Genomic DNA, 8403 nt, shown 5'->3' on the forward strand with positions numbered 1-8403 from the left:
TATTGGCTACTAGTCAGTGGGATACACATAGCACTGGCTCCTTTTCAAGTCATAGACTTAAAAAATCGAGAACTAATGATAATCTTTGATGTTTGCTTGTTTGCGCTTGCAACATGCTTCTTGAGATGCCGCTCACATTGCCCTTACCGCCCTACACTTTTGCGCATCATTTTGATAGCATTAGGGCAACGATCAGTGGAATCGACAGCGTGACATACTTTAATCTCGCACTGAATTCATAGAGGCACAGCGCTCTCATGATCTAAACTTTTTCCAGACAGCGGAAGGCAAGAAAAGTGTTTTACTCAATATAAAATTTTCTAACGAGATTTTTGACTTATGTGACGTTCTGGAATCGGCCATTTTGTCCAATTATTACAACTTCGTCTTCAGTCAAGAACAGTATAATGGCTAAGCGCATCGATGCGTATGACCAACTTCAAGATAGAGGAGCTGTAATTGCCTTGCAATTGCAAGCGAGTACGTTGTCAACGCAGCAGATACTGAGATAAGATAAGAGGACTCGGCGATTGCAATCGTCTTAGACACCCCCAAAGCAAAAATGTTGTTACTAATATGAAGCACCACACACTGAAAGAGTGATCCAGATACTACAAGCTTAAGAGCAAGAAACAGTCCAACTAGCCCCGCCCAAAACACTTGAAAGGCCACGTAAGCCGCTGAGTACTGTGTTCCGATACCTTTGGCATTGACAACGTGGATTGCTGCAAATAAAAGGCTGGAAATTGACACGCTCCACTTAATATTCTGCAGTCTGTTGATAGCCACCAATACGATTACCCCTCGAAAGAACAGCTCTTCCTTTAATGGAACAAGCAACAGATTCTGCACAATATTTGCAACTGCGAAGGTTCCATCCGGCCGATGCACCGCAATATCAACATTTCTCCACGAAATCAGCACCTGGTTATGCGACCAGAGATTTATAGCTACCACGACCCCAGCGTGAAGTAATACTGACTCGACGCAAGTAATGACGCCGCTACATCCAAACACTTTCAATTTTCGCACCATGACTCGCGGCGGTAGCTGCAAGAATATGGCCATAATCATCACAAGGCCCCATCCAAAGGTCGATGTCTCGCAGACGTCGGCAAAGACGTTGTTGTCCACGAGGCTACGGGCCAGCGCACCGACGACGGAGCTGAATAGTAGCAGTAGGAAGGCGCCACCACTGACCAATGCTAGCTCCATGGTCAACACGACACATCGGATGGCGATCGGTATTTCAAACGACGCGGAGGCCTTCACGCATTGCTCTGGTAACTCGAACGCCGCCAAGATGCCATTGCAGGGGGCGGTTGAGAGCCACTTCCACTTCGCAATCATATCCTTTCAAAACTGTTTCGTCTTGCACCAAAGGCCGACTCATAGATACTAGTAAAGGCGCTTAACCCCGTTTTCATCGAATATATTTTCATGGCGCCCAGTCAAAAAGAAATTGTAAATTATGGCATAATGTGACTCGAGACAAGTAAGCTCAGATACAATAGTGCGATTTCCTTTAATAGAATACACGTCTATTCTGTTGGTCTACATTGGCGCCTTTAATTAGTGCAGCGGTGACACTTCAATGTGGTTATTATGCGGTGCCACCTGCACGAAAGGGTTCCCATTTTTGTCGCCTTTATTTTAGTGACATTGGCTCGATCGTTGTAAGCGGTGCCCGTTGCGAGCGGTGACTACATGGTACGCAGATTTATGTTTTGCTCGACAAAATTGGGTCGACTTCTACGTGCCGAATGCAGTAGCATAAGTTGTTACATTGAACTTGATATAAATGATCTTCGCCTAAAATTGAACCCTTTTCGACTAGTAGCGGATCAAGTACTTTCCAGCACTAGAGCATTTGCTTGCTGAGCTTCCGTGTATCTGTTTCGTAGCATTGAACTTGTCTCTGAAACTGCAAAATTCGAAATATTGCCAAATTTCTGATTCTGTTTTCATGCTCGCATTTCTTCTATCTCTGCAAGCCCCCCAATTATTGCGTCGATGCTCAATACCCCAAAACAGTCATCCTTGTACTGCTTTTACAGCGTTCGCCTCAATTTGCCTCTCCAACAGCCCCAACTATTTAACTAACTCAATATGCCCGATGTAGTACCTTGTAAAACGCTTTCGAATAAAGCGGTCTCGCCACAGACGCTGAAGGCTAATGATGCCCTTGTCACAATGCAAACGCTTTAAAATCAAACATGCTTTTAGAACACGCTGGGTTGTCTTGCGCCATTGCACCATACATTGCAATCGCTGTTCAGTACGACATGCTCGCCAGCCCATGATCTCCTAAAAGATGGTGATTTTGTTGCCAATCCCAGGTTAGAACACTCTATCGATGATCATGCGCTCGAGGGCTTTGTCACTTTCTTAAAGCGAACATCTTGTATGGCTTGTATTCAATTAATCGTCGGTCCTGGCTCGAGACTTGCTCCCACTTATCGATGACGCAAGATAAAGCTGTTGGCGCTGAATGTGCTGTTTAAGAATATCTGAACGTCAGACTGCAGTCTAGAGCAAGCCGATGCTTGTGGACGCATATTTGACTGTTTGTTGTGTTTAATCGATGAAGTCGTTTACAAAATTTGCTGAGATTTGCCTTTCGTCTTGCTCTCGTTTGAGACTCGATCATGAATTCTATCGTCCTTGAATTTTGATGCGAATGTATCAGGTAGGTATGCTACTAGTATTTTTACCGTGAGAGAGATCATCAAGCTTTACATAAATGTCCAGGAATGTGCTGTTCTAATAGCATTTCATGACTTGCTTGTACTCTCGTAAAGCTTTATGGCATTACGAAGCCAGTGCACACAATTTGGACGCTTACTTCGCTTCCGATACCCCAAAACCTTTCATTATTGAGTGAGTAGCTTCACATTCGGGTTTCACGCAATATAATCGTTCTGCCGATGTCAGCCAAAAAGACTCGTTTTAAAACAAGCGTTTCACTACCTGTACCACTAGTCGCATGGCTTATTAGTGCATCAAGACATGTCCTTCAAAGAAAGTAATTTTTACACGAATGCCTACCGCGCGGTATAAAAAGGCTTCATCACTTCACTGAGCTGATTAAACACCTGCATTGTCTTCTGCAGATGTTCTCTATCACCATTGCTGAGAGCGATAGACTATTGCGCTTTCAAATGGCGAAGAAAACGATTGCTGATTGGATGAATCTATTTTCGTAAAAATATGCGTGGCAGCAGGCAGCTCCGAATTCCATTTAGCGCCTTCCTGCGCGTCGACGCGTCCGGTCCGTTGACTCTTCGCCGTTGCATTGTGGAGTATGATGGTGCCGACTTTTGCGGATTTCAGGCGCAGGATAAATTTGATACGATGCGTACGGTACAAGAAGTCATCGAGGACGCGATACAACGCACCACTGGCGAGACGGCACTGCCCAGACTGCGCTTTGCTTCACGCACTGATGCCGGCGTACACGCTATTGGACAAGTAATTGTCATTGCTAGTCGCTGCATTGAGCCGGACCGAATTTTTCGCGATTCTTTAAATACGCGTTTGCCACAGGATATTGTGTGCCATAGCGTCGTCTGGATGTCAGAAGCCGAAGCCGACTTTGACCCGTGTTCCAATGCCAAGAGAAAGTGCTACGAGTACACAATCCTCGCTGGTGGTCTTCGTCCTGTATTTTCTCGTCGCAATGTATGGCACATTTGGAAGCCTTTAGATTTGGCCAAAATGCAGGAAGCGATCGACTACTTTATGGCACCGCCGGCTGCTAAAGATTTTTCATCCTTTACGCCTCAGAAATCAGACGACGAAGAGCGAAACAATGTATGTGTGCTTTCAGCGATTCGATTATATTCAGACAAGCCGCTTTCAGCGATTCGATTGTATTCAGACAAGCCGAGTGACAAAATTGAAGCTCAGTATCAAGAGGATGTGGCCACGAGGATACGCCTCGTTTTTGAAGGGAACCGGTTTCGATACAAAATGGTGCGGAATTTGGTGGGCACCATTATTGATGTTGGCTTGGGGAGACTGAAATCAGAGGATATTCCAGCAATCGTAGCTGCTAGAAATCGAGGAATGGCTGGACAGGGTGCACCTCCCCAAGGCTTGAAGTTGATGTGGGTCAAGTACGACTAAAGAAATCAACACAATGAAATGATTTTTTGTACAATTTCTTACTTCCCGATTTAGAATTCATACCAGTTTTTATCAGCTATTTTGTTGTTAAAAACTTTCATAGTTTGGTAAAATTCCTCTGAATTTTTTTTCATTAATTCCATTTTAAGTCCAAGATCGCTTAGCTTATCCCCCCATTCTGCAAGACGCTTCACAAAAAGTTACCATGAAGCAAATGATCGTATTTGCATACCAATAATTCACTTACCTGGTGCGCTTGCATTAGCGAGATCTTACTAGAAGATATGCCCGTTTTGATTTCGGCAGTTACATCGTTTCCTGGAAGAGAACAATGTCCAAGAAGCCGCCTTCGCTCGTCCACTTTGGTTGAAAAGCAGAATACTTAATTCAAGTCTTTCGATTCGTGATTAACGCCATAAACCAGTTTACTGAACATTTTGCCAGCATCTGATGCCATGCCCCTATTTTTTTGCCACTAAAATCCAAAATTGATGTGGAAGCGGTGCATTGCGCTCAGCTAGAAAAAGACGCGTGGTCGTACGCTCCAGCATTGCACTTTCCACGGCCGTAGCCTCAGCAAATAGAGAAAAGCGCTCTATCTCGCCCAATGCATTCGCAATACTAATTCTCCACCATAAGAAACGTCAAAGAAGCTCTTGCTAACAAAGTTGTCGCACTCGGTCTCCCAAATTAAATTTAGCGACATCAGCGACAAAATATACACACGATTGCTCTGGTCAAGAACGGCAAAGCAGTTTTCGATTCCTTCGCCGACTGGAACACATACAATCGACGTGATATGTGCAGGTGCCTGCAACTCAAAACTTACTAGTGGTTGCGCTAGAATATCTTTTGGGCCTCTTGCCATCTCTGCCGCTCAAGGCATTATCGCATGGATAATGTAAATCCTAGGACCACATGCACAGACTAAGAAGCGCGCGTCTTTTGTCGCGGCAGCCTTGCTTGAAGTTTTCGGAAACCTTTCAGATGTCTAGTTACATGTATTGGTACATTGATCGCTTTTTTTAGCAAAAATGAGTCGTTTCTCACGTTCTCGAAGCTTTTCAAGCACACCAAATCACGCTCGAGTAGTGTCACGTTCACCCCGTCATATGCTGTCAGAAGGTGGCCTGTGCTGACTCCCTCAGCACGAATCAAGCCCGCTTTTTCGCTGTCCTCCGCAAATCCTTTTACCACTGCGTATTAATTTTCACCCTTATAAATATGCAATCCGAGCGAGCCAGGAGGGGCTGTCACTTGAACAAGATGGTGCAAGTTCCAGCTTGGTTCTTTAGGCTTTACTTGTTTTCTCGTCGCGTCAGTCACGAGCTGCTGCGTCAATTTAAAATCCACGTCAGCTGGCTGCGTCAGATACAAACAGCCATCAAGTGGATTACCCGAGAGTAAAGCAAGGGAGAAAGGAGTCGTTTCTAGGACTGAAGTCCACTTGCTCTTGGGCAACCTCGAAAGCTGTTACTTGAGCATAATTAATTGATTCAATCGTAGCAACAGGCCATGTGAGTTTTTTTGCCTTGTAAATATCCATAAGAGTGTCATCAGTACTGCGTCCATCAGGCGGTGGGTAGATTAAAGTCAAATAATTCGAGTCTTTGGCTTGGGAACAGACAATAGCGCCTGGAAGACCAGCTCGTTTCGACATTAGTGAAGCAGAGATCCATCGAATCTGCTTTATAGACGTGACATTTGCTGTACTTTCCGCAACACAACGACACAACCCATGGTTTGTTTCCATGCGAAAAATTGCAAAACCTCCATGTTTATAACCCGCTACAAATCTTTTGCCACTCGAGTGCCACGACAGACACTGTGGCGAATTGCAAGCCGAGCTCGTGAGTGGACGATTGCTGAGACAACACCGATTTTAAACCTTTGTCTGCTAGCGTGAACTCACGTACAACTTTGCGCTTACTGAAGTCCCACAGCAGCACGGCAGGGCACGTGTCATAAGCGATAGGAATTAAGTTGGCGTTGATTGGTTGAGCTGCCATCGCAGTGACGCCTTCGGCGAAAGGTACTGATAGATCTTGCGGACGGATGAGATATGTGCTCACTCGACCCGTTTCTTCGTGCACGACGTGAATGTCGCTATCGTTTGTAGCTACGAAGATGAAGGGAAAGGGGGGGTATCTTGGCGTCTCAAGACTTGTGATGACACTCGTAGTCCATGCGTTCGGGATGCAGCAAAGTATGGCGCCTGACGCTAGATCAAATGCACACAAAGAGCTGTCCGTGTAGCCTACGACCAAACGTTGGTGCCCCGTGAATTGAAGGTGTGTGACGCCAACAGGCATCTGTAAACCTGACTTAAGTCTCTCTTCAAATTTCTCCAAGACCATTCGCCCCGTAATACTTAACGGCGCCCGACGCGGTTTCCACAGCCAGAAACCCCTGTAATCCACAGTAGGCTAGAACATTGGCGTTGATCGCCATACCGTGATGTGCCGTGGAATGCAATTGAACATATTTGGCTGCAAGGAACTGGGCCGCGATAGTAGTGCATTTAGCGCCGGATCGGAGGCCGATGCCGAACGCGTCGCCTTATTCCCCATGCAAATTGTCAGGCAAAAGCTTCAATTTGTGGCCGATCCGTCGAAACCAACATCCGATCCATTTCTATTCAAAATGCGAAATTCAATTAAACCAATTGAGCACCAATTAATAACCGAATGCGACTAAATTGCCGCGAGATCTTCCGACCACTTTATCGTTGCTTTACTAAGACTAGAAAGTCACCATTTATCCATTTAGACGACGCACCAACCGCCTGGCCAGACGTGCTTGCGTACGCGGATGGCGCGTCCCGTGGCAATCCGGGACGTAGTGGCTGCGGTGCTCTACTGTTAGACCCCTGCACGGGCCAAGTGCTAGCTTCCGAGTCTAAATTTGTGGGTAACCTCGAGACAAATAATGTCGCAGAATATCACGGACTCATTTTGGTGCTACAATTGGCGCAGCGCCATCGCGCCACACACGTTCGTGTACACATGGACTCGCAGCTCATCGTGCGTCAAATGTTAGGCCAGTATCGAGTCAAGGCCGCTCATCTACGAAGTCTACATCATCAGTGCAAAAAGCTGACTGCTGCGTTTCCTTACGTATCATTTTTCCATGTGACACGAGACGACAACGCTGCAGCAGATCGACTGGCAAATGAAGCAATCGACGCGCATGCAGCCTTTATATCGAGCGATAAGTAATCTCAATTTGATATCCATATTAATTGACAATATCTGCACTTTGTTGGCCTTTGGCGTCAAATTAGGCTACCACTTCTATGAATGGGTTATTCTGGTGGGGCTGGCTCGCATTTGCGGCATAGTCACGATGCCATGACATTGTAAGACATTAAGCACAATGACTGAGGGCTGATTTTGGATATAAAATTCTCGGAAAGCAGGGAGGATGCTGATGAGGAAGCGATCGCTATTTTTATGCGCGTGATGAGCCAAATACCGAAATATTATTCGAAAGCTACAAGCATTATATCGAGAAATATGGCAAAGAGATAGATGATAAGAATTATTACAGCACTCGTGCCAAAAAAGCAACATGTGCTCATAAATGGGTAGCAGCATAGTTAATCGAAATATTATTTTGAATCGAGTCCGTTTCACACATTTTATTTTCTAGATTTTTATTGGTCGCAGAGCCTAAAATATCAAGAATGATCATGCAAATTATAGCATATCGTTATCGAGAATCTGCATAATCAGAGCAATTTATCGCAAGTTTTGATAATCGCAAAGACTTAGTCCTATTCCTTAAATGTAACGGGGTGTATCGTTACATGAAATTAACACTTAAAGGTTGTTAATTAATATATTATCTAAAAGGTAGATAATATTTGGAGGATATTACTTTATATAGTAATGTCCTGAATTCTTTTCCATAAATATGGTATAGACCATTATGTCTATTTATTCCGCAGACTAATCAGCTGTAGAAGTAATCAAAGAGAGTTACAAGATAAGATAGATAAGAATTCATTTACATGTTTAGTATTAGTTTATAGTTAAGTCAACATTTACAAAGATAGATTAACAAGACACTTAACTATATTAATACAGTTTTCATTTTACACTCTTAAGCTAACTTGCCTTAAGAGAAGTCTTCCTCTATACGTACAGTGTACGTCACCTAACGAGAGGCACCACTCACATCTGAAGCAGTGTGAAGTGGACTTGTACTGAAACAGTACAAGTCGCAGTGCCCCGTTACACCTGGTAGCACTTTGTAGTCCGTCCAAGGACCACA

The 8403-nt window shown here is 44.6% G+C and overlaps 6 protein-coding genes across 6 annotated transcripts; 2 read left to right on the forward strand and 4 right to left on the reverse strand.

Annotated features, from left to right (window-relative positions):
- Positions 1-411: 411 nt before the first annotated feature.
- Positions 412-1350, reverse strand: CCR75_003015 (uncharacterized protein; the record flags this gene model as incomplete). Its single annotated transcript, XM_067961112.1, has 1 exon — positions 412-1350. The coding sequence occupies one exon, from the start codon at positions 1348-1350 to the stop codon at positions 412-414; it is 939 nt and encodes a 312-aa protein (XP_067815254.1).
- Positions 1351-3210: 1860 nt separating this feature from the next.
- CCR75_003014 (uncharacterized protein) lies at positions 3211-4128 on the forward strand (the record flags this gene model as incomplete). Its single annotated transcript, XM_067961111.1, has 1 exon — positions 3211-4128. One exon carries the CDS (start codon positions 3211-3213, stop codon positions 4126-4128), a length of 918 nt encoding a protein of 305 aa, XP_067815255.1.
- Positions 3248-4585, reverse strand: CCR75_003013 (uncharacterized protein; the record flags this gene model as incomplete). The annotated part of the gene is made up of 3 exons (XM_067961110.1): positions 3248-4316; positions 4376-4509; positions 4558-4585. 3 exons carry the CDS (start codon positions 4583-4585, stop codon positions 4179-4181), a joined length of 300 nt encoding a protein of 99 aa, XP_067815261.1. The 3' UTR covers positions 3248-4178.
- Positions 4586-4589: 4 nt separating this feature from the next.
- On the reverse strand, positions 4590-4996 carry CCR75_003012 (uncharacterized protein; the record flags this gene model as incomplete). Its single annotated transcript, XM_067961109.1, has 2 exons — positions 4590-4749; positions 4806-4996. The coding sequence occupies 2 exons, from the start codon at positions 4994-4996 to the stop codon at positions 4590-4592; spliced, it is 351 nt and encodes a 116-aa protein (XP_067815262.1).
- Positions 4997-5906: 910 nt separating this feature from the next.
- Positions 5907-6698, reverse strand: CCR75_003011 (uncharacterized protein; the record flags this gene model as incomplete). The annotated part of the gene is made up of 2 exons (XM_067961108.1): positions 5907-6537; positions 6562-6698. The coding sequence occupies 2 exons, from the start codon at positions 6696-6698 to the stop codon at positions 5907-5909; spliced, it is 768 nt and encodes a 255-aa protein (XP_067815259.1).
- A 117-nt stretch (positions 6699-6815) lies between these two features.
- CCR75_003010 (uncharacterized protein) lies at positions 6816-7771 on the forward strand (the record flags this gene model as incomplete). Its single annotated transcript, XM_067961107.1, has 1 exon — positions 6816-7771. The coding sequence occupies one exon, from the start codon at positions 6816-6818 to the stop codon at positions 7344-7346; it is 531 nt and encodes a 176-aa protein (XP_067815260.1). The 3' UTR covers positions 7347-7771.
- Positions 7772-8403: the final 632 nt, after the last annotated feature.

The sequence above is a fragment of the Bremia lactucae genome, linkage group LG3 (genome assembly GCF_004359215.1).
Source record: "Bremia lactucae strain SF5 linkage group LG3, whole genome shotgun sequence".
In the NCBI taxonomy this organism is placed as follows: domain Eukaryota; phylum Oomycota; class Peronosporomycetes; order Peronosporales; family Peronosporaceae; genus Bremia; species Bremia lactucae.